We start from the raw sequence: 22949 nt of genomic DNA on the forward strand, positions 1-22949 counted from the left end.
ACATCAATCTATATGGACTTTTGGACATTTTTACATGTTACTATGTTGCCACCCCAACCTTTAGTGATAGCTAGCTTTCAGATAGACCCCAAAAAACCTGAAAAGTGTGGCATGCATATTTATTTTGTCTCTTCAACTCTATACTGGATTCAAATGTGTAGCCAAAGACATTCTCCAAAAGCCTCAATATACAATTTGACACACAAATGTATCATCAGTCCGTCGTAACAATATCGATACCTTTTAAGAATAGTTTTACAAAATTTATTTTATTCATGCTACAAAAAAATTGATTGTACAAAGATATTAAAAAATGAATGCAACTGCCATAATTACATATCATATAGCAATAAATTATTACAATAAACCAAATACAAAATTAAAAGTTATTATGTTAATCAAATATCGATAAAAACTAAATAGTTTCAATGACAACAACAAGAACAACAAAAAACAATAACCAAAGAAACTAATAAATTTTTAAGAGATGAGCGCATTATTTATTAACTGTAAATTTCTTGTCTTGGTAGATAAACAGTATTTCAAAAGAGCTTATGTTTTATAAACAACAATTGTGTTAAGAGATGAGCGTTTTTTTCTGGTAATGAACCACCACAAAGTATAAATCATATTTTTACTTTTGTGTTGAATGTCTGTTTTATAATATATTTATTACCAATGACAAAAAAACCCCAACACATTTTCACTTTTCTGCCAAATTCACCAACTGTACAATTCTTTAGTAGTATTTAGAAGAGCAGAAGAAATCTTATGTTGTTTTTTTTTAATAGTAACAATATTTGCTGTTAATCTGTTGCTAAGATTAACAGCAAGAGATGAGCACGTCTTCTGGTAACCAAGTGCCACGACGTAAACGTCTGATCTTTTCTTTGCAGAATTTACCAACTGCAGGTCTGCGTTCACACTGCAGCCTTTTACTGCGCATACGGGACACTTTCAGGTCGTTTGCCCGTTCACACTGCAGAACACATACAGGTCGCATTTATGTGGAAGTGTGAACAACCACGGCAAAAAAAAAAAAAAAAAAAAAAAAAATCCGGTTTGACAAAAAAGAAATTGGAATTGGGTCACTTTCGGCTGCAGTGTGAACCCAGCCTAAATGTCTTGTGTCTAAGCAGATAAGCAGTATTTCAAAAGAGCTTATGTTTTATAAACAATAATTAATTTGGTGTTAAGAGGTGAGCGTTTTTCTCTGGTAAAGAACTGCCACGAAGTAAAAATCTGATTTTACTTTTTTTTTTTTTTATAATTATTCTTTTATTTAGAAAGAGAGATTTCCATCACATTCGTTAATTACAGCTTTACCCATTTAAGATCGTACATAAGTATACAACCTGAGAATCCAAGTGATTTTGTCCATACTGCCTTTCTGGTATTTTCTTTTACAGACTATTACTAATTTTCGTTGTGAACAATAACAAAAATGAACAGAATTGAACAATAACGGGGAATGCACCATCTCGAGCAATAAAAAAAAACACAATAACATACAAGGGCAGGGCACATAATTCACAAGAACAATCAAATGAAGTCAGATCTAATTGGTTTTACATACTCAGTCCAATTGGTCCAGATCTTATAAAACTTTCCTTTTTCAACTTGGAGGGAGAAAGAAATCTTTTCCATAACATAAATCTGATAAACAATTTCAATCCAATCATCGATGGTGGGTGGGTCTGGTTTTAGCCATTTTCTTGTGGTGGCCTGATTTTACTTTTATGTTGAATGTCTGTTTTATAATATATTTAACACCAATGACAAAAAAAAAAAAAAAAACATGCCACTGGCAGCATTTAGGCTAAGATCAACATTTTGGCTTATCCACTCATTTTAACATACTGAATGGAGTAAGTCCATGTTACTCAACATGCTTGTGACTCTCCACATGCTATTGAGTACATTGTTGCGTATTTTGGCATTGATGCTAATTTTTAGCATCAGAACGCTGGGTTCCAACTGAAGGGGAAACCTTAGCAGGCCCTGTTTAAATTTCTTCAGAAAATGTTTAGTCAAGAACTGTTATACATTTGGGTGGCACAGTAGTGCTGTGTTTAGCATTGTGTCCTTTCGACAAGAACATCTGGGTTTAAATCCTAATTTTCAAGTTCTCCCAGTTTGTGTGTGGGTTTTCTCCAGGTACTCTGGGTTCCCCCGACTGTCCAAAAACACGACAGTTAGGTTAAATGCTCTCTCTCAATTTATTTCATAAGTGTGCGTGGTTGTGTGTCTTGCTTTTTGACATCTTCCTTGATGATCACTGGAGATGGGTACCAGCCCCAAACTGTGACGCGACATGAATCGGCGGTTGTAGGAAGAGGATGGGTGTTTAAAATATACATATTGTAAAATGTAAAAAGAGGTGGAGAAATGGAGAACAAAATCAGTCTTGTATGTAAAGTTGTAAACATTCGCGCAATTGTGTATGTGGGCTGTCATCATGGATAGCCTGTATGCAAGACTTCCTCTGATATCAGTCAGTAAGCCTCTTCATGTCTGAAGTATTTGATGTATTCGGTGCCATGGCGACATTTGATCCATGGCAGCGTTAATGGGTGTTGTAATGTCTGCTGGTTAATCACTGCTATCATACCAGAGTGCTAACCTCATCTCTCCAGAATAATCACTGCTCTCTGCGTCTCCTTGTCACTCCCATTATCTCACCATCACTGGTGCACATGCACATTTCTTCTGCAGTGACAGGGTATCATCTGTGTATGTCATCCTTTCCTTTCATAGTGGGGGGAGAAAAAAAAAGGGGTCACAGTTCGGCCCTGGATAATGATGATTACTACTATAATTTTAAATCATTACAGATGCCATTAGTCTTTCATTGTCTCTTTGGGAGAACTTCATTGGTGTTCTTAATCAGGTCCACTTACCACTGTTCCTTACTGCTGATATATGGTGCATATCATATGAAGACACCTTAATAGACCTCTGGGAAGGAAGCATTTAAACAAGAGCTGTTAAAAAAAAAAAAAAAAGCTTTAACTGCTTGGCAGGAGGAAAGCCTTTCATGCAGGAGTTGTTTTGAGTCATTAATAATAGGAGATGCTTTGTCTTGCTTTAAAGTGTGTTCTTGTCGTTTGTAGACATGCATTCTTTTTGGCACTAAAGATTCTTTTACCGGGTAATTAAAGTAGGAACTCTTGTTAATCCAAGTAGAACAGTTGTGCAAAATCAACAAATATGTGTTTTACTGAGGTTCTTTTGCTCATAAAAACGCACCTGTACCAAACAGGCAGATTATCCACAGGAAGATCAGTTCAGCATAAAGTAGCCGAGAGATGCACCATTTCATTTCAAACTCCAGAAGATAGATCTATGTTCAAATTTTCCAAACTGGGAAAAAAAGGAAAATCAATTTATTGAAATGTCAACTTTGTATCACGAGAAAAGGACCTAAACTGGAAACATTAAATCTGATTTGATATGCAGTGAGAGAGAGAGAGAAAAAAGGTTATATGTATGTCCATGGAGAGTTCTTGTTTCATGTGGTTAAACTAAATGGTCAAGCTGTCCACAATGATCAGTAATTCCAGTTTCCTGTGGTGACAATGTTTTAGTTCAACTAGATATGTAACAAGTGCAGTCAGCTATTCTCTCAGATCTATCCTCTGGCCTCTTGTTAGCCTTTGGTTATTCTTAAACCTGTGCTCCCTTCAGGCGGTGTCTGTGCAACGCTGCGTGACCTGAAGCTGACTTACACAGAACAAACTCTGACCACTCTGGAGAATTGGTCACACAGCTTTGGTCTTTACAGTAATAAAACCAACTTCACTGTCCTGAGTTTATAATTCTTCAAGTAATGCATTTACTGAATTGATTTTCTATGGGTTTTGGGTTTCATAGCTGTAACCAAACCACACATGAGCCAAATTCCCTCTCATTAGGATTCTTTTATAATTCTTCCAGAACTTAAATGTATCTCCATCACCTGCGTCTGTGAATTATTCATCTTAACACCTATAGACTTTATGCTGGAGTCAGGATGTACCTTGTTTTTGCATACCTGCACTTCCATTGAGACATTAACATGCTGAGAGTCGAACAAAATACATACACACACACTTTGTGTCAGCTTTCAGCTTCAGAGGGAGGCCTTGCCAAAGGGGCTTGGACTAATTGATATTCTCCCACAGTATTCAGGGATTCTCCAAGGAACCTCACTCTGCAGTGCTGCTGACAAGGCACATTCCATCACTGCTGCAAACTTAAAATAGGATCAAAAGCCAGAGAAGGGTGTGTGAAAGGGGGAGAGTGGGGATCACAGAGGATGTGTGTGACCAGGATGTTGAGACAGTCTTTTCCCTTATGCTTTTATTTATTTATTATCCATTCAGGGCCTTGTTTTAGCCACCACCTCTGGATCCCATTTCTTCCTTTTCTGTTTGCTTGGAGCAGTTTTTCTCAAGTCGTAGACACTTAAAAGTACATATAAGCTACGTTGTTGTTGTTTTTTTTACCACCTTTTTACACCACACTTATAGTTGCCAAAAGACTAGTTTAATTTACAGCTTTTAGGATTGTTTTCATTTACACTTGCTTAAGCAGGAGCAGAGTTGAGTGCAGTTTTGTTTTGCAGTTTGGGTGTAGGGTATAAGTAGAGCTAACAGTTTGACACCACTGTGTTTCATTAAAGTCTCTGTGGGAGAGCTCCACACCTCAGCGCCGCTCTAATCTTTCAGCCTAAGGAAGGGCAATGCTCTGTTGCACTGACAACAGAGACATCTTTTAAACTAGCTGCTCTCTTGCAATGTACTCGGGACAACTTGTTGTTGATCTGCCGCATACTTCAGAATGTATTTATGCCTCTACAATACATGATAAAATGCTCTTTAAAAGACATGCGAGCAACCATGAAAATTTAGTTGTTGCTGACATAATTTGGGAGTGTTTTCTGAACTGCTAAGATATTCATACGGCGTCCTGCTCTTGTTTATCACTCCTGAAGCTAATGCAAGGAAAGTGATTGCACTTGTTTGGGTTGTAGTTTGAAAACTTACAAGCAAGCAAAAAAAAGAAGAAAGGAAATAAAATCTTGCCGTCACCTGAAAAATAGAGATGGTATGTTACAAAGTCTGGCCATGCAGAGAAAATAAAAAACAATATTGCAGCAGCTATAAAACCTATAAAAGTCAGTCTGGAAAGCAGGAGTGGTGGTGGGGACTTTGTCCCCATAGTACTAACCGTTAATTGCATAAAGACTAAACATCATTCCTTGATACATTTGTTGGTTCTTCTAAAGGGGCAGTACTATGTAAAGTTCACTTTTTTAGATTTGCATCATGCTATTATGTTATTCCCTCATCAAAAGCATATTTGGAGTGTTGCTTTGATTCTTTCATGCATGTTTGAGAAATCCTTTAATCTCCCATGGCAACCATTCAACTGTGCAAAACGCTTGGATGTGCCGAGCTCCGCCTTCGAGGGTGATGCTCCTCCTCAGAGCTGCTGTTTCCAAGCTTCTGAGCGTCCGCATTGCAGAGCTCCCCTCCTCTGTGACTCCCCCACTCAACTCCTAAAGACTAGCCAGCAGCAATTGGCAAACACCAGGTGGAGTTTTTCTGCAGAGTTAATTATACAAGCTACTTCTCAATGAAATATGGGGGTATAATTTTGTTAAAGGGTAAATAGAGGAGTGCTGTTGACTTCGTGAAGGCAAAGTTTCAGAAAGAGCAGGAGTTTTTAAGGACACAAAGCCCCGATTTCAAGGTGCAAAATTGCAAAGTCCAATTTCTTTTAAATCATATTTGATATGTACAGCATTTTTACAACAACTGAAGGTAACAGAGTTACTTGATTGTGCTATAAACAGTGACATTATGTGACTGGAAAATACATAATACTGCCCCTTTAAGACTTATTTTAATCCAAATCGAACTGATAACTTCATATCAAATTCTTTCATTTTGATAGTAAGAAACACTGGAGTAAATTTTTTAAATGGGTTCATTCTTAAGCAGTGTGATTACAATTTGAAGTTTTTAAATCAGCATTCTGTATGACAAGTCTTTAAGGAGCAGCCAAGTTCATTAATACATTGGGTCGTGCATGCTGTGATTGTTGAAAGCAACAAGGGAAATATATGTAAATATCTACCTTTAAAAGTAAAAGTCATGCTTAATGCTTCACTAGCAGCTTTATGCTATGGTTGGCGCTAAAATTGTAAACCTGTGAACTTTTCTGACCTTCTCTGGATTGCAGTCTCCCTGATCCTTTATATTCATTCCCTTATAGGCAGCCATTTATATGTGCTGTCTGGTTAGCTTGGACTATTACACTCATTAAAACAAATGAGACGAATACACAAGCACTGAAGGGCACTTTGAGTCTATAAGGGGCTCTTTAGGCTTTTATGTCTTCTGAAAATGGATTCATGACAATCTATTTATTAAAAAAACAAATGTGCATAAAGACGACAAAAAGACAAGAAAGGAAAACTGTGCATCGTAAAGATAACAAATGTATCGTGCGTCTGCAATTAAATTAATTTTGAGTCTTTGATAATGCAAAGGTCTATTAATCGCCTTTCATTTTACTAGGCTAAGGAAGTGCTGAGTGCCCCAGCCTGTTGTTCCTCATCAGGATAGGCAATAAAAATAAAAAAACGCCGTGGTGGTGTAGGGGATAACGCGACCCATGTTTGGAGGCCTTGAGTCCTCGACGCTGTTCGATTCCCGGACCCGGCGATATTTGCCGCATGTCTTCCCTCCTCTCCTTCCCCCTTTCCTGTCAGCCTACTTTCATATAAGGGACACTAATGCCCACAAAAGACCCCCTGGAGGGTATAAAAAAAAGAAACAAACAATAAAATAACAAACATGGCTCTGAAGGAAGGTAGCAGCAGTAATCAAATGGGTTGTTTACCCCTAGTTTCTGCGGTGTGACATTTGCTCGGCCCCAGCAGCAGGACATCTAACAAAGATAATTTAATTTCCCTTAGTGGAGATTGGATTTAAATGTCCTGACCCGATGAGGCTGCGACTGCGTTCATCGCTGGTTTCTGTTTTCTGCTAAATGAGCGCAAATGAGATTGCAATGTTTTCCATTCAGGTGAGGTATGATTCATGCAGTGTTTGCTGATTATCTCTGCAAAACCAAAACATAAACACCGCGTTCTTTCCTTGCGGTGCCGTTCACGTCTTGCAAATTCGAGCCTGTGGCAACGTTTCGTCAGATCTCATTTGAGGAAATGCAAGATTGTGAACTTAGACAAAGTGTCGAAACGTGTTCGTCTTAATGTCTTTCTTCTTGCGATAACTTAGGGAATGAATGAAGTGTTTAAGGCATTTGTGAACAAATGGATGTGAACAGCTCGGGGCAGGCTGTCTGGTCAAACTAACCGTATTCGATCTTTTAAAAGAGGGGAGTATAAATGGGGCATTTAAGCTTCCTATGGCAAGAGCTCGACTTAGAAATGGAATGGGATTGCCATGGAATCGCATACATTCACATACAAGAGGAGAAAAAATGTAGGTACGTTCACATCTTTTAGCTTTTGTCACCGGCTTTGTGTTCAAAACATGTTTTAAACACCTGCAATCAATAAGCTGTGATTGGCTTAAGGAGGACATTTTGGGATGTACATGTTTTTCCGAATTTAGTAGGAAAGTTTATCCAAACTAATAAATGCTTTCGTTCTTGTTGTTTGTATTTCTTAGCAGGTGCATAAATATTCATGAGGACCACATTTTCAAGGTTCTTAATATTTGTTTGTGCATATGTAGAAATGACTTTGCTTGGACAATTAATGTTCTAAAGCAAAAATACCAGCATGATTTGTTGTTTAACACGTTTTCAAGGTAATTATAAATTAGGAAATGTGAGGAGTTTTTTTTTTCTGCAAATTCTAACAGTCCTTACAAGAAGTTTCCTCATGCAACTTTTAAAAAGCGGATATATGATATGCTAAACTTAACTGTAATATAAAGTAATTTGTATATCAGCTGTATTTCATTTGACTTTTAAATCTGACTAACCAACAAACTGGTGTAAACTGAATATGAACCAAATTTGATTTGCCTATGAATTAGACCCGTGTGTCTCGCAAACCATCTTGAAATGCAATTCCTGTTGAACTGACTTTATACAGTATCTTGCAAAAATATTCATATCCCTGAAGTAGTGTTTTTTTATTTTAATTTTATATTATAGACAAACACCAAGAACCACATTGTTGTGAAGAAGAACAAAGAGTATATAATGTTTTTTTCCTTCTTTATTATAGCATTTGGGTTATTTCTCTACCAGCTTTGCACATCAAGAAACATACATTGTTTTGCTAATTCTTTACAAACATGGCTCAAACTCTGTCATAATGGATGGTACAATTTAATAATTTAGTACAACTACTGTCCAGTTTCTCTATGCATTTATTGAGTCTCACGTTGCAACAGCTCCAGAGTAGAGAATTATATTACATGAATGGGAGAAACCAGCTGGCTCATCAGCGCCTGATCTGTCACAGTGTCAGTGCTAATCTAAATGCTGCTGTGAGACCATTGTTGAGCTGACAGTGTCCGCTGCTGGCTGGAGCGTTTACTGCATCCCTCGCAGAGCGGAACAGGAAGCTACGGGTCATAAACTTCTGTAGCCTCCACTGTTTGTCCCCCCCCCCCCCCCCCAAAAAAAAAAAAAAAAAAAAAAAAATCAGTAGAGCCGAAATGCAACCTCTGTTTAAGATTTAAACAGCGAGTGACTGTACTAAAATGTCTATAGCACCATATGTTTATAAATGAAATAATAAACGTAATGTATGCAGCTGGAAACCGCCTACAAGACTGTTCCCAGTCACTTGCTTATGTGTGTGATTGGACTTTTGGTGCATTTTTCTTTTATTATTATTATTATTATTTATTTGATTCTCAGTACAGCTGGTTATCAACAGGTGAGCATGACGTGCTGAGAGTAAACGCACACATTTGCGGGATGCAGCGCATCACCACAGTCCCCCTTGAGCCCGCATGTTTAATTACAGCCACAAACAGCAGATGGCTCTCTTGAGTTTTAATTTCTTTTTGCCGGAGAGTGAGGCTTAAATTTTATTCCCTTTAAACGTTTTTTTATTGTTGCCCCCCCCCCCATGTATTTTCTTTTGTTATTATAATTCTTCTTCTTATTATTATTATTGCGAATCAGAATGCACACTGAGGTACGAGAAGGTTGCCTAATGCTTTGCAGCTTTCGTACGGGCTGCAGCCGACCCCCCTTTTTTTTTTTTAAGTGGAGGATTGTCTGGAGAAAACGTCTCCCTCCATCTCAGCGTGGACCTGAAACGACAGGCGCTGTCCGTGGTGCTGAAGCCACGCGCAATCAGCGGAGCCCATACACTCTGGACGGCATCCTGTAGTTCTGCTTTTGTAAAAACAAAGTTTTGTCACTCTACATTTGTTCATAGTCAATCATAAAAATACAAAAGAAGTAAAGATGATAACAATAGTAATTAAGGCGAATGCATTAGTAAAACAATGTGAGCTCTGATGTTGCAGCGAAGAGGAGAGAGAATATGCAAGTCCCCTCCTCTCTGTAAAATCGGCTCCCTCAAGCAGGGGCTTGGTGGTCGAGAAGAGGAGGGAATGTCGGGGCGGGGGCATCCGTCACCCTCAGCCTGTGGTTAGGACTTGTTGATGAGGGGGGAATTGCTGTTGATCTGAGGCGTACAGGCTAATACCACTGATTATCACTTCCTATCTTCTTTTGTTTTTTTCTTCTTCTCCCATTGAGCGTGGGAAAATAAATCGCGTTGTTTTGTCAGTAGCATCCCCCCCCCCAACCTCTCCCTTCCGTTCCCATTACGCGCCTATCGACGCACACTCATCTCTCTCTCATTATATGTCACGGGTCATATAATGCGCCGATCGTCAGGGAGTTTACATTTCTATATCTACATACTACGCAGACGTCATGTTGCACGGTACTCGGATCAACTCTCGCCCCTCCTGTTCGGTCTAACTGACTGCTGTTGGTTGTGTTACCGGATTGCGTTTTACGCAACATTAACCGGAAGGATTGTCAAATAATTGCGAAGCTTCTTTACTGTTGCGCATTCCTCTCTCCGTGTGTGTGTGTGGGGGTGTGTGATTTTAGTGTGCACGTCTCTTCGGGGAGTGGAAGCTGTCGCGGATACCTTCTTGCAAACTTCGCGTCTCGCCTCGGCTCCTCAGCTCTCCGTAGGAGGCGCCTGTGTTTGTTGAGTTGCCCGGCGGCGCACATGCACGGGCGTCCCCGCTGCTGCTGGCCGAGCAGTGCCGCTTTTCCCATGGCAGAAGAAAAGGAGGAAGGATAAAGCAGAAGCTTAAAAAAGGGAGAAGAGTGGGATATTTTTTTTTCTTTTTCACCCAGCTAGGACGCAGCGCACCCGCCGTTAAACATTTCTAAGGACAATTGACTGATTGAAACCAGACGCTGGTTACAGGTATGAATATTCTCCCGAGGTCTCCGTGCGCATGAGTTGGGCTTCTTATCAAGAGCATTGTCACTGATGAGTGGGATTACTTATGAAGATGTGCATTTTTATTTTTATTTTTTTCCCCCCCATCGTGCTCCAGAATATTTCGAATGATAATGGGAATTTGGTTTAGTATCACCAGTACCATGTAGGGGTTGGACAAAGGAGAGGAAAACCAGCAGTCAGAAATACCTAGCCCCGCCGGTATGGGACTGTGACCCGGGTTGCGAGCTCCGAGAGGCGGCTGTTCTCTGAGTGCAGACTGGACCCGAGCAGCTGTGACATTTCCGAGCCATGGCCGCTGCTATCGCGAGTGGGCTGATCAGACAGAAGAGGCAAGCGCGGGAGCAGCACTTGGACCGACCCTCCACAAACCGACGGAGGAAGAGCCCCAACAAGAACAAGGGGCTCTGCAATGGGAACCTGGTCGACATCTTCTCAAAAGTGCGCATCTTCGGGCTCAGGAAGCGAAGGCTACGGAGACAAGGTCTGGGAACTTAAGTGTGCCGAAGTATTTCGTTGCTGACGCATAAGTAAAGATGCACTAATTAGTTGTCCCTTAATTATTACCTCAGAACGGCGACTGGAAAGTAAAACATTGACAAGTCAGATATTGTAAAACCGTATTTGTTAAATTCATCTAAACTAAGAACTCGGTTTTTTTAAAATGTTGAATTCAAAACCACTACATCTAAACGCAGCACGTTTTTTTTTTTTCTTATTTTCTATAAGTCTTAGGGGGAAAAAAAGAGTTGGCTGGTCAAATTCCCAAAATTATGATTATTCCTTTGACTCTTAAGACTGGAATAAAAGTAAGAGCTCCCACTTTTATGGAGCTGCACCAATGGGTCAATCACAGTCAGCCAATTTTTCCTCTTTGCACTCTGATCAGTGATTAGAGGAATGAATAAGGATTTCTTTCTCATTCAAAACTAACAAGTTTGACCATTTTCTAAACATGAGCCCATGTACTTTGTTGCAGATCTTGAGTCTAATAATATTAATTATAAAATCCTGATTAGTTAAACTTATCAGGATTGTCTCCTTGTTACACAGGTGGAGACAATCTTGTGATTCTGTAATTTCCTGTTGCATTAAAAACAAATTTCCTTATCTTTTTTAAGTGCTATATAGTCTTAAAAATATTGAATCCGCCAGCCAGGCCTCTATGAACAGAGCCAACATGTAGGAGCTGGCAAAAACCTGACTGGTGCATCTCTACATATCAGCTTTTTGCAGTGTGTGTAAATACGACCATACAGATTTAGCTTTGGAAAAATTGGCCAGATATCTAAATATCAATTCTGGTCTGTGATCAGCAGGTTAAATAGTGGAAACTTTGTTGCTGCTGTTTGTTGCTGTTCTACTTCCTATTAGTCAAACACATTGAAATGCTAATTTGATATGTTTTCCACCAACTTTCTATATCACAGAGCATGCACAACATTTCTTTTTCTTTAATTTGTCTCCTGTCTTGATTAAAACATAAAATGGACCAAAATTAAAAGTGATCAATTTTCTTTCAAGTCTCTAAGCACAACAACCATTAGCATTTAGTTTATTGAACTTTTGTTTCTTTAAGGAATATAAAATGAAGTTTAACCAGATAGGCTAATATTTGCTATTAGCCTATTTGCTAACAGTAGGTAGGCTAACATTTGAAATTGCTACTTTTACCGGTATGTTACAGTTCATACGGCATAAAACATTGTGAATTTGTGAAAATCAAAACCAGCAGGAAAACCTGAAAGAAAATCTAGATTGGCCAGGAAAAGCATGATTTGTACATCTATTCATTTTATATTGTCGCAGTCAGTATAAATATGTGATTTGATCCACACTCCAAATCATCATAAAAAGATGCATCTTTCAATTGGGCAACAACTGAAATTGATCTGTTTTTCCCTTGAGCAGTTCTGAGCAGCATGGCTATTACTAAAAATCCCTGTTCATTAAATGCATGGATGTTAAAGCAGTTTAGTAAAATCATATAAGAGCATTAATGCATGAATGCATTCTATAATACTTTCACTCTCTACTGGATTCAAGACTACTCTGTTAACTGGAAACACATTTTCTTCCCTTTTTTGTGCTATAAACCTTATAAAGGATTTAAAAACTGGAATTGGCAGACCAAACTTCAAAAGAAATCGTATCGGCCAGTAAAGGCCTGGTCGGTGCATCTTTACATAAACATGTTCATGCATTCGACTTGTAAATCATTACTACCTCTAAAGAAACAACAATATGGTAAAATTTTATGTTTTGCGTCCCAAAGGTTAGCACAAACATTTTTTGTAAAAGTCAGCAGCTGGATAAAAATAAACCATACATCTGATTTATGTGCATTCTACTAAATGACTTAGTTTTTCCGAGCTCTCACAGCTGTAGATCTATAAAATGTCTTATTTTATGGAACATACATACAGAAACTTGGTAAATTGCCTTGTGGCTCTGCACACCAACAGATTCTTGTACAAAACTAATTTCCCTGCCGGTAAAGAAGGGTCGGTATCTTGAGCAGAATCAGGGTCATGCCTTTCAGACAGACACGTTTTCTCCAATTCGGGGACCAACGGCCTCTCTCTCAGGCTGAAATTTGTTCCATTTCTCCAATTATGAAAATGTCAGGAATGTTTTAGCTGTAACGTGCCAGCCTGGGATTATTAAAGAGCACTGTCAATAATTATTTCAACGCAGAAAATGGAGCCAACAGCAAGTATAATTCAGAGATGATTCTTGGTTGCTTTGGCATGATTGTGGAGTTTTGCAGGCTTCTTTAAAAAAGAAAGAAATCATCAGGCATCAAACCTGTTGCTTCAAATCCACCTAAACTCCAGCTAATTTACAAGCTACTCAAAGCAGAACCATCCAGGCTACAGCCTAATTTAAGGAAGCTTAGAAGCACCGTTTAGTCTTTCATCTTCTCCCACAGAAGAAGAGCCATTTTGATCGGTGAGTCCCTCTCATGCTGCCTGCTTTCACATCTGAACATCAGGATGAAATGTCTCCTTCGCTAGACCCCACTGATTAAATGGATTAAATGCACTCTGATAGAACAGAATCCATATAAATTACCACAGAGGACACATCTGGACACAGGTCAGAGTTCATTGTAACTGGAGGTTTGTAATCAGTTATCCTTCAAGCTGCTGTGCCATGGTGTCTGTCTGTGTGTTTCTGCATGTGGTAAGCGGCTGTTGCTCTTGACTTGGCCTGTGGAGCATCATTTGATATTTGGAGCACTGTACAGAAGGTAGCAGAGGTCACAGATATGGACGGAGGGCGGTGTTATGTTTGGCCGATAAATTAATACGAGTCCCTCTATATGTACGATGGACCAACTAATCTGTAGGGCAGATGTTCCTGTATCAGGGTCCGAAAGTGGCACAATTCAACTAGTAAATTAATACGTAATCAAAAGGTTTAATTAGACGTATCATCAATAAAATAAAATTGAAATTGGGGAATTGAAAGCAACACAGCCTTAACCATCAAAGTCAGTGGATGAGTTCAAGTGAATGTCACTTGACTGTGCCACAATGCAATAACATATGAAACCAATAAGTCCTCATTTGCACGTGCCATTAGGCAAAAGAAATACCTATTATAAATATCTATATCCAGAATTAATAAAAGCACTATTAGATAATTAAATACAAATCTTTTATTAAAGTCTGAAGTAATTTAATGGTAGCCATCTACAGACTTGTTCTGAAGAGGGCCATGAAATACTTTTTCATGTGACCAATAAATAATTGGATCAAAAGTAAAATGAGCAGGAATTACGTTTGTCTGCAAAACAAACATATTTAATGTTGACATAGTTATTTTGTCAAACTGTAGCACTTTGAGGCCTCTATAAGGGAAATAAGCCCTAAAAATGTTTTGAAATCATTAACCGCACTTAGGTAAAAATGTACCTTTTTACAAAAAAAGTTATTCCTGTATTAACCTTCAATCCTAATTGTTTAGTAATACATTTGAACTGTTAATTATTTGCTAACTGAATTGTGACACTTTGAGCTTCTCTGGTGTTCCACCCTGATTTATTATTATTATTATTTTAAAACATAAGAGTTAAGAAGCAATAAAATGCAGTAGCCTCTGAACACTAAAACGTCTGTGATAAACTGAGCCATTAAGTTAAAAAAAAGGCTGCTCTCTAAAATTCATAGAATTAAGGAAGAAGCTGTAAAGAATGTATTTTTGTTCCCTTTTCTATAGTTTCACTCAGAGCTGATTCTCACTTTCTGTTGCTTTAATTTTATTCTTGTTTATGATTAAAAGCCAAATGGGAAAATACATCATTAATTTCATCCCCACATGAGAATTCACACTCATGGGAGGTTTTGCCTTTTAAAGCCCACTCCACACTTTCACTCCCTGCCCCATATTTCCTCTTTTTTTATTGCATTATCACCAAAGCACACAGATTAAGAAGACTAATGACTTGCTTAGTGTGTCTAATTTAATATCAGACCCCGAGAGACCTTATAGACCTTTTAATTTTGTTTTGCTGGACCACGATGGCTGCATGCACTACCGATCCCATGTGGTTTGAGGCCGAATCTGAGTTTCCCAGGTGAAAACAAAGAAAACACCGAGCCTCACAGTGACAGGTGAGCCGAGAACAGAGCACCTTTCTGGCTTTCGGCAGTATGAATATAGACTAAAGTGAGGTTCAGAATCCCACTGAGATGTGTCAAGATGATGGAGCAAGGGTGACTTAAAAGAAGCCCTGTGTCCTATATTTCTTTTGGCACCGAGTATTGATCTTGAGAATGCAGCAGCACTGTAGATTTTCTTTTCTTGTGGGCTGCATTGACTGCATCTGACATACTTTGGGGACTTCAGGTCATTCATTTGGCTTAAAACGTATTCCAACCAAATCTTCTCGATGAGTTGCTTTTGAATTACTACCACTACGAAAATGCCCAGGTGGAAAGAGGATGGTCTGTTATTCTAATGTGAATATGTTTTGCTTCGTTTGTTCACTCTAGCACACAGATGTGATCTTTGTTCTCTTCTGGCAACTCTGGGAATACGCTGGAACATTTTGCGTCACATCTGCCTTCATTTCAAATCATCCTTGTGTTTTTGATAGCTGAAACAGAGTCTCTGTTTTTGTCTTTGCTTTCATTGTGTTTTTTTTTCAAAGGATTAAATGCGAACTGTAAATCCTGTTATATCCAAAGCCAGTAAGTGAGCTCTTGCTCCATTCAGCATTGGGTCATAATCTCACTACTCTGGCTCTAATTATCCCACCAGATTAGATCCACGACCCATAAGATCATGCTGCACAGATACTAAGATCAGATTAGTTTGGTGATCTGGAGGTCCTTCGTAGATGAATGGCTTCCTGCACCTTGGATGTTTGTTCATCAGGCTTCTTTAAAGGACACAAAGGTGCTGTCTGTTTAAATAGGATATCCAGGACATCTCACTTATATTGTCAGGAAACACAAAACAGGTGGCAGTGCTGTAGCTGTTCCCAGCTGATTTATAGTGAATATAAAATATTCACACTTGTTGAGCTTTGTCCCAACTTGTCACATTTCCTCAAACTTCAAAGTATTTTGTTGTGGGCTTGACTCAAATTAAGTATTGCATAATTAAGAACTGAAGTCTTGCCACATGGACTAAATTGCTTTACTAACATAGGATAAAAATACTATTAGAACGGTGGTAGCATCATGCTGTGCTCCAGACACAGGGAAACTGGTCAGAGTTGACTATAGGATTTTCTTCTTTTCCCTTCGGCTTTTTCCCTTTAAGGATCGCCACAACGAGTCATCCGCCTCTGTGTAACCCTATCTTCCTCTCTCACACCAACTACCTTCATGTCCTCTTTCACTCCATCCATAAATCTCTTTGGTCTTTTTCTAGGTCTCTTGCCATCCTCAGCATCCTTCTACTGATGCGTTCACTGTCTCTCCTCTGTACATGTCCAGACCATCTCAGAGTTGACTATAGGATGGATGAGGATAAATACAGACCATTCATGAAAGAATACCGCTTTGAAACTGCAAGACTTAGAGCTGGGGGGTTTACCTGTCAGCACAACAACCGTGCTACCCACACAGCCAGAGCTACAATGTAATTGAGTAAAAGCATATGCATGTTTGCATATTCCCTTCTAAAAGTACAGACTTAAATTTGCAAGAGAATTTGTGGCTAATCAAAATTGCACAGATACAAATCAGATTGAGTGACAATTATTTTACAAAGAACAAGCAAAAAATTAATTCTTTAGGTCCGCAAAAATAATCGCAGCAAAAGCTTGTTCTACAAAGTTTTGACTCACGAAACATGAAAGCAATTGCACACTTGTATTTTTTTACTTCAAATGCTGTAAGTAAAAATCTTTCCTCTTTACAACTCTGCACTAAAAGTGTCCGTTCGTCATACACAAAAATGAGAAAATGTGAAAAGACTCAAGGGTAATGAATATGTTCACGAGGCACTAGGGGTATCTCCTTGCCAGTGTGAGTGTGGAAAAGCCCTTCTTCTTTTCCAGAAACATCCGAAATGGGTCAGACAGGACAGAGCTGACAGCAGTTTACAAGTGCTGCTGCAGCTGTGCCGGTGTGTGTGCGCGTGTGTTTGTGTGTGGGCCAGTCCTTCCTTCATGCTCTGCTTGCTTTGAGCCGAGCTTGACGTGTGTGGCTGCACAAACACCAGAATGACACGACAGAAAATAAGACAAGAAAATGTGCCGAGGGAGTTGTGGAGAGGCCACTTATGGAGGGAAAAAGAAAAATCACACCCTCTCTGTGACGGGCCAATTTATATGTAAAAAGGACCATGGCTGTACAACAGAGCACTTTGAAATCTTGTGCTTCTGATGCACGTTGTTTTCCAAGGAAACCCCCCTGCTGATGCCAAACTGGCACTCTGTTTCCCTAGAAACAGAGGAGTAGAAACATACAGTGCTTCTGTTGTAAAAAGAAAAAAAAAATCAACTTTGATACAACTGGGGAATGTCTTACTCCCATCTGTGATTAACAGCCCTTTTTGTTTTGCCATTTTGGTCAAACATTTGAGGCACAATAGTAAAGAAAGTTTTAAAAAATGACAAAAAGATAATAAAATGGCCAATTAAATCAAATTCTGTCTTGGCTTAAGGAATACAACTTAGATGTTTAGCCTATACATCAAATATCTCAAAGTTCACAAGTGAGATCCACATCTCATGTATGCAAGGATAAGTGATTTATTGAGGGGAAATCTGGATGTCAGAAGAGGACTGAATCTTGCCAACTCATCTCAAGAAATTGCAGGATGAGGCTTTATAGATGCATGAGGAATCTAGTAGGCAGGGATGAGTGCTGGATGAAGTAGAGATGAGGAACAAAGGAGGTCAGGATGAGAAACGAAGGAGGTAAAGATAAAGGCTTAAGTGAGGGAGGTTATAACAGGGAATACGGGATGAAGGAAGAGTTGAAGACTGAAGGAGGAGGATGACAATGAAAGAGGCAGGTTAGGATGAAGGATGTAGGCATGACAAATGATGAAGGAGGAGAAGAGGGATGAGGAATAATTGATGTAGGGATGAGGGATAAAAGAGCTTGGGATAATGACTGGAGGAGGTATGGGATGAGGTATGAGGGATGGAGAAAGTAGGGATACAAAATGAGTTATAAATTAAGGAGGATGTTGAGATGAGGGATAAAGGAAATGAGGGTTAGGATGAGGAATGACAGGTGAAGGAGGTAGAGAAGAGGGATGAGGGCAGTAAGGATGATGGATGAAAAAGGCATGGATGATCAATAAAGGAGGTATGATCAAGGGATGTGGAAAGATGGACGTAGATATGAAGGTTAAAGATGAGGGAAGCTAGGTTGACTGGTGATGAATGACAGAAGATTGGGTAAGGGATGAATGAGGTTAGGCTGTGGGATTAAGGAGGTTGACATGAGTGATAAAGACTGAGGAAAATAGATTGAGAGATGACCAGTAAAACAAGGATGAAAATTTGAAATGGAGATGGATAAGTGATGAGAATGATAAAGATAAAGAATAACAGTGGAAAAGGGGAAGAATGGGGGACAGATGAGGTAGCAATAAGAAATGCCAAACTTGTAGAAAAGATTAGAGATGAAAAAGGAAGGAATGAGGAATAAAGGAGGAATGAATGATAGAACAGCAGTGTGAGGGATTTACCCCCCCCCTCAACAGGTGTTGTTTTTTTGTGCTTCCTGTATTGTTGCTTTATTTAATATTTTGTTTTGATCATCCTCTCTTTCTTTTGAGGTCATGTGCTGCCATGGAGGCGCGCCCATGAGCAGTGATGCCTAGGACCTGGTGTTTCCAATTTACCTTACTGGGAAGGTCCATTGTTTGAGGAGGAGAGATGTTTTTATTTTTTGTTTGGTCCCAGCTTATTTTTGTTTGTGTTAAATTGTTAGTTGTAATTCTGTGAATATTTGTTTAGGAATATTGTTTAGCACAAATGTTTGTTCTTTTGTTTACCTGGAAATGTAATTGTTGTCTCCGCCCCTTAATTAGTCCTGGCCATGCTTTAAAAGCCAGGTGGTTTGAATCAGAGGGGTGGCTCCCTCTTGTTTGGAATGTTTGTCATGTAATGTGCAAAGAACGGATATAAAGAAAAGTTTAGAGCTCTATAATGGCTGGACTTGTCTGATTTTGGATCGCAAACCAACATTGTGGTGTCAGATCTTGATGGGGACATTGTGGGTTCACAAATTGACTTCAAGAGATTACAACAGTCTGATGAATCACTGAAGGGTCTTTTTGATCAAGCAATTCCTATCACTGATGGAGAAATTGGTAAACATCCTGATGGGGGGAATTATATCCTTAGAGATGGGTTGCTTTACCTTCATGGGGGGAAAACAGGATCTGAGAAACTGGTGGTTCCACAAAGTCTAAGGGAACAAGTGCTAAAGTTGGGTCATGGTGCTCCCTGGGCAGGACATTTGGGTTTTAAAAAGACCTATGACAGGATTTATGCGAGGTTTTATTGGCCATGTCTCTATAATCAAATAAAAGAGTACTGCCAATCATGTTCAGTGTGTCAACTGTCAGGAGGAAAGAATGTCCCAAAATATCCACTGCAGTCATTACCTATTATTGATGTTCCTTTCAGCAGAATAGGTATGGATATTGTGGGACCACTTGAACGGACCCAGGCAGGAAATCGGTTTATCCTGGTTGTATGCGACTATAGCACTCGCTATCCAGAGGCTTTTCCCCTTAGAGATATAACAGCTAAACAGATAGCACATGCTTTACTCCAGTTGTTCTCTAGGGTGGGGATTCCATCAGAGGTACTTACTGACCAAGGTACTAACTTTTTGTCAAACAATCTTAAGCAGGTCTACAGATTGTTGGGCATAAAGGGTATTCGGACCACCCCCTACCACCCACAGACTGATGGGCTGGTGGAGAGATACAACAGGACATTAAAGAGTATGCTGAAGAAGTTTATCTCTGTCAATGGCAAAGACTGGGATAAGTGGTTACCCTATCTTCTGTTTGCTTATCGTGAAGTTCCACAGGCGTCCACTGGCTTTTCGCCATTTGAACTTCTTTATGGCAGGCAGCTGAGGGGTCCTCTGGATGTTCTTCAAGAGTCCTGGGTTGGCAAGAAGGATCAGTCAACGAACGTCATTAGCTACGTTTTAAATATGAGACAGAAGATGGAGGAGACAACCAACCTCGTCAGAAGGCACCTGGAGAAGGTTCAGCAGCAGCAACAGATCTGGTATGATAAAACGGCCAGATGCAGATCCTTCAAACCAGGTCAGAAGGTTCTCTTACTACTTCCAACATCTGACAATAAACTTTTAGCAAAATGGCAGGGACCATACACTGTTGTAAAGAAGCTAAGTGCTACCACCTATGAGATTGAGATGCCTGAGAGAAGGAACACAAAGCAAACCTTTCACATCAATCTGCTTAAGGAGTGGAAATCCCAGGCTCCGCCCCTTAGTCAGCAGTGCTTTGTGCGTGCTGTGGAAGAGGAAGATGATGATGAGGGTGAGTTGCCAACTGTACAAGACTCTATTTCACTTGACCTCTCTCATCTCACCCTCACCCAGCAACAGGAGTTGGAGACCATTATTCCTTCAGATCTCTTCAAGGAACAACCAGGTTCAACAGACTTGGTGGAACATGATATTCGTCTGAAGGCCAGTGGCCCCATCCGGCAACGAATGTATTGTATCCCGGAGAAGATGGCTCCTGTGTTAAAGGAGGAAATTGAGGTCATGTTGAAGCTTGGCGTGATTGAACCATCCACCAGTGAATGGAGCAACCCGGTGGTTTTGGTAATCAAGAAGGATGGGAGCATCCGTTTTTGCATTGACTTTAGAAAGGTAAATGCTCAATCAGATTTTGATGCCTACCCATTACCAAGGTTGGATGATCTCATTGAATGTGTTGGCCAGGCTAAATATATAAGTACTTTAGATCTCTGCAAGGGATACTGGCAGGTTCCTCTGACAGATGCTGCCAAGCCTCTCACTGCCTTCAGGACCCCGCAGGGATTATGGCAGTTTACGAAGATGCCTTTTGGACTTCATGGTGCACCTGCCACATTTCAAAGACTGATGAATAAGGTATTGTCAGGTATGGAGTCATTTACTGCAGCTTACCTTGACGATATTGTCATTTACAGCAACTCATGGCAAGAACACCTGATTCATCTGAGACGGGTGCTGCAGTCCATTAAGCGAGCCGGCCTGACTGTTCATCCTAAGAAATGCTCATTGGCAAAGAAGGAGCTCCAATATTTAGGCCATATCCTGGGTGGAGGAGTCATGAAGCCAGTGAAAGACAAGGTGGAGGCAATCAAAGCAGCAGAAAGACCAACAACCAGAAGACAAGTCAGGTCCTTTTTGGGCCTGGTAGGTTGGTACCGTCGATTTATTAAAAACTTTTCTGCTAGAGCAGCTCCTCTTTCTGACCTCACTGGGACATCAAAAGTAAAAATTGTGTGGGGAGAAGAACAGGAGAGGGCCTTCCAGGATTTGAAGCAGGTACTGTGTCAAGAACCTGTACTACAGAGCCCAAACTTCACTTTACCCTTCACAGTTCAGACCGATGCATCTGCCAGGGGAATTGGTGGGGTTCTTTTGCAGGGAGAAGCAGAGAAGAAACCAGTTGCCTACATTAGTAGGAAATTGTTTCCGCGAGAGACCAGATATTCGGCAGTGGAACTGGAGTGTCTGGCTATCAAATGGACAATTGACTCTCTCAGATATTATCTTTTGGGGCGAGAGTTCACTCTTGAGACTGACCATCGGGCACTGAAATGGTTGGAAGCCATGAAAGACACAAACAGTCGCATAACACGATGGTTCCTGTCTCTTCAACCTTATCGATTTAAGATGGGGTACATTCCAGGAAAAGAGAACACAGTTGGAGACTTTTTGTCTCGCTGTGAACCACAGTGAGTTTCCTGAAGGGGAGAGAAGTGTGAGGGATTTACCCCCCCCTCAACAGGTGTTGTTTTTTTGTGCTTCCTGTATTGTTGCTTTATTTAATATTTTGTTTTGATCATCCTCTCTTTCTTTTGAGGTCATGTGCTGCCATGGAGGCGCGCCCATGAGCAGTGATGCCTAGGACCTGGTGTTTCCAATTTACCTTACTGGGAAGGTCCATTGTTTGAGGAGGAGAGATGTTTTTATTTTTTGTTTGGTCCCAGCTTATTTTTGTTTGTGTTAAATTGTTAGTTGTAATTCTGTGAATATTTGTTTAGGAATATTGTTTAGCACAAATGTTTGTTCTTTTGTTTACCTGGAAATGTAATTGTTGTCTCCGCCCCTTAATTAGTCCTGGCCATGCTTTAAAAGCCAGGTGGTTTGAATCAGAGGGGTGGCTCCCTCTTGTTTGGAATGTTTGTCATGTAATGTGCAAAGAACGGATATAAAGAAAAGTTTAGAGCTCTATAATGGCTGGACTTGTCTGATTTTGGATCGCAAACCAACAAGCAGTAAAGAAGGAAGGAGTGCGAGGGTAGTGAGAATTTAAAAAAACAATGAAAATAGCTAAACAATGCAGCTAATATAGGTTTCAGGCAATAAGAGGTGTGCTTGTAGATTAACAAATTAATTTTGATTTGTAACAAATATAACCCATCAATCCAAGTTTGCCCTTTTTTAATATAGTTTTGACATATTCCACAAATTTTTGTTGATCATCTTAACCTGCTTGTTGCTTTTGAAGCTCCAAAGATCAAACTCTAAGGGGGAATCTGTGTGTGGGAGATATATACCGGCTATCCCGCCCCAGGGACCACAGCATGATTTATAGCCCTATAGCCTCTCTCACCAGACATACACGCCCACACACACAAACACACAGACTTCACCTATCCTGCCACCAAGAACACAGTTTTAATTATTAGAGATTGCTCTCAAGAATCAATCTTGCTCCCCCTCACACCCACACATGCATGCGCCCACACACAAACGCATTGCTTAAAAGCCAAAGTCCCTGATCGATCGCA

General features: G+C 39.9%; 1 protein-coding gene across 3 annotated transcripts in view; it reads left to right on the top strand.

The window, feature by feature from the left end:
• Positions 1–22949, top strand: part of fgf14 (fibroblast growth factor 14) — a 114471-nt gene that overhangs the window by 56893 nt on the left and 34629 nt on the right. Inside the window, exons 1-2 of one of the 3 annotated variants that reach the window (XM_028023986.1) lie at positions 9741–10438; positions 10572–10958. The exons of 1 other annotated variant lie outside the window; for it this stretch is intronic. In XM_028023986.1, the coding sequence (XP_027879787.1) occupies positions 10766–10958 (193 nt within the window). In that variant the 5' untranslated portion in view covers positions 9741–10438; positions 10572–10765. Of the gene's footprint in view, positions 1–9740; positions 10959–22949 lie in introns of those variants that run through there. One more of the 3 variants, XM_028023985.1, reaches the window with a different exon arrangement.

Source organism: Xiphophorus couchianus, chromosome 7 (genome assembly GCF_001444195.1).
Source record: "Xiphophorus couchianus chromosome 7, X_couchianus-1.0, whole genome shotgun sequence".
NCBI classification, from domain to species: Eukaryota; Metazoa; Chordata; class Actinopteri; order Cyprinodontiformes; family Poeciliidae; genus Xiphophorus; species Xiphophorus couchianus.